At 40.4% G+C, this 2,765-nt stretch overlaps 1 protein-coding gene across 1 annotated transcript; it reads left to right on the plus strand.

Moving 5' to 3' along the window:
* The first annotated feature begins 443 nt into the window (after nt 1-443).
* On the plus strand, nt 444-1,385 carry LOC107152205 (olfactory receptor 3-like). The gene has a single exon (XM_015497738.1). It carries the CDS (start codon nt 444-446, stop codon nt 1,383-1,385), a length of 942 nt encoding a protein of 313 aa, XP_015353224.1.
* The last annotated feature ends 1,380 nt before the right edge of the window (nt 1,386-2,765 follow it).

Genomic DNA, 2,765 nt, shown 5'->3' on the forward strand with positions numbered 1-2,765 from the left:
AATAAATCGCTTATAGGCTACTTTGGAGACACTGAAAATATTAGAATTCCTTTTAAAAATTAATTTTGGCATTCAGATTGTAGAAATGATGACAGTACCTACCTAGGTCTTATATCTAAGACTACTACATCAGCCCTACACTAAGTTGTTAGAATAGTGTAAAAGGAAAATTATTAAGTAAATATTAACTGTTAGTATTATCATTTACAGAGACTGGGACCAGACAAGAAAGAAAGTGGTTATACATCCTACACCTACATTATTTTCTACCATGTTTGCAGTGAAATATGGGGTAAATGTAAGAAAATATGGAAGACACTTGCTAAGTCAGAAGATCATCTCTATCACTCTATTCCACAGTCATCATTTCTTATTCCAAGACATTACACTTTTTCCCTTCAACTTTCTTCCCCAGTACCTTACCCCCACATTAATACATTAGTATGAGATCTGAGAACAAGAGCATTGTGTCAGAATTCCTCCTCCTGGGGCTCCACATCTGGCCAGAGCAGTGGAGCATCTTCTTCACCCTGTTCCTGGGCATGTACCTGACCACGGTGCTGGGGAACCTGCTCATCATCCTGCTCATCAGGCTGGACTCTCGCCTGCACACCCCCATGTACTTCTTCCTCAGCCACTTGGCCCTCACTGACATCTTTTTCTCATCTGTCACTGTCCCAAAGATGCTGTTGAGCTTGCAGACCCAGCACCTATCCATCACCTATGAAGGGTGCATTTCACAGACATATTTTTTCATATTTTTTGCTGACTTGGACAGTTTTCTTATCACTTCAATGGCCTATGACAGGTATGTGGCCATCTGTCACCCTCTACATTATACCAGTGTCATGAGTCAGAGCCTGTGTGGCATGTTGGTAGCTGTGTCCTGGGTCATTGCTGGTGCTTGTGCTCTTTTGCATACCCTCCTCCTGGCCCGGCTGTCCTTCTGTGCTGACCACATTGTCCCCCACTTCTTCTGTGACCTTGGTGCCCTGCTTAAGTTGTCCTGCTCAGATACCTCCCTCAACCAGGTGGTGATCTTCACTGCAGGGTTAGCAGCCATCATGCTTCCATTCCTGTGCATCCTGGTTTCGTATGGTCGTATTGGGTTCACTATCTTCCAGGTTCCCTCTTCCAAGGGCATCTACAAAGCCTTGTCCACTTGTGGTTCCCATCTCTCAGTGGTGATTCTCTATTATGGGGCAATTATTGGTCTTTATTTTCTTCCCTCATCCAGCAACACCGGTGACAATAACATAATTGCTTCGGTGATGTACACAGTGGTCACCCCCATGCTGAACCCCTTCATTTATAGCCTGAGAAATAAAGACATGAAAGGGGCCTTATTCAAACTCCTGAGTAAGAAGACATACTCCTCCAACTAAGACTTTTCTTTTGACAACATTTGTATGATCTTGAGGGTAGCCAGGGGGATCTAGTTTGGCTATCCGTGGCTCTCCTGTGGCAATAGATTGCCCAATGCACGTGACCTTTATCTCTAATCTATTAGGAAGATCCCTCATAGTATTCTGCAGATGAGCAAAACCTGTTGGGAACTAGACAGCCCACCTTTAACTTTTTTGCAGAAGAACATTCTATGGAAGACTTTGATATTTCCTGATATAAATAAAGGAAGTGCAGACTCCATTTTGCCATAGTATAGAAGCTTGATCCATATGATGGGCTTGCCTGTCCTGCCCCTATTTTTGAAATTATTTTCTGTGTCCTGTGGGTTTTTTCGTTGTCCTATTTTTCCTAGCTTTTATTTCTCAGCCAGCCCATTCCACTGAGGGGAACCCCATATCCACTGCCTGTTCAGGATGTGGGCAGGATGATCTTGTTTCCTCTAAATATAAATACAAATTATTAAAATATAACTCATTTGTTTTCCTCTACATTTGTTTTTCAAAATGCTTTGCTGATAATATCCTTGCACCTGTTGAGGAAAATAATAAAGCAGAATATGTTTTGTAGGACTTTATTTTTTTAATATTTGGATTGGAAAATATTTTGGCTGGTATCACTAAACAGAAGGCAACAGAACTGGTCCTTCTGCAGATTTAAAACTTGTTACAAAATGTGTCTGACCTTTCACATGTTCATTTCTAAGAAAATTTCCTTTTTTTTTTGATAAAGATATAGCTACCCTATCATAAAGGTACCCAGACATCCAGGAACTCTGAAACCTAGAACTTTCAAAGTAGGTTTCACTTCACTTACTGCTTTCTTGTCCTTCAGGAATACAGTGCATACTTCTTTTATCCCAAACACATACAGGTATTCAGTGACAAAGTCACCTTGGATCTCTCAGGTACTGATCTAAAGGCTTCATATGAGGTAAAATCATCTAATTTTATCCTGACAACAACTCAAATACATAGTTTGGGAAAACTCAGGTGCAAAGAGGTGACAAACACCCCCAAGACCATACTGTTAGTGAAAGGAAGATTTGAGTGTTGGCTGTCTGACTCCAAAGTGATTCAGTGAGGACTATAATAGTTTATATGGAACAGTATAAATCAAAGGAAGAAAAAGTAGCACAGCTTGGTGTAGGAGGATACTAAAGACTTCCCAGAGCATGTATTGCTTTACCTGAGTCTTAAACAAGAATTATTCAGACACACAAAATTCCATCTTGTCCTGGTGATCAGAAAAAGGTAGCATCATGTGTCAGGGTTTCCATGGAGACAACATTTTGATAGACACAAAATAAAATAGATGAGATAGTCTAGTAAGTTGAAATAGAATAGTAAAGTTGAAAATGA

The sequence above is a fragment of the Marmota marmota genome, unplaced genomic scaffold (genome assembly GCF_001458135.2).
Source record: "Marmota marmota marmota unplaced genomic scaffold, marMar, whole genome shotgun sequence".
NCBI lineage: Eukaryota > Metazoa > Chordata > Mammalia > Rodentia > Sciuridae > Marmota > Marmota marmota.

Excerpts from the sequence above, each read along its gene's own strand:
- LOC107152205 (XM_015497738.1), top strand. The coding sequence starts at position 444 with ATGAGATCTGAGAACAAGAGCATTGTGTCAGAATTCCTCCTCCTGGGG.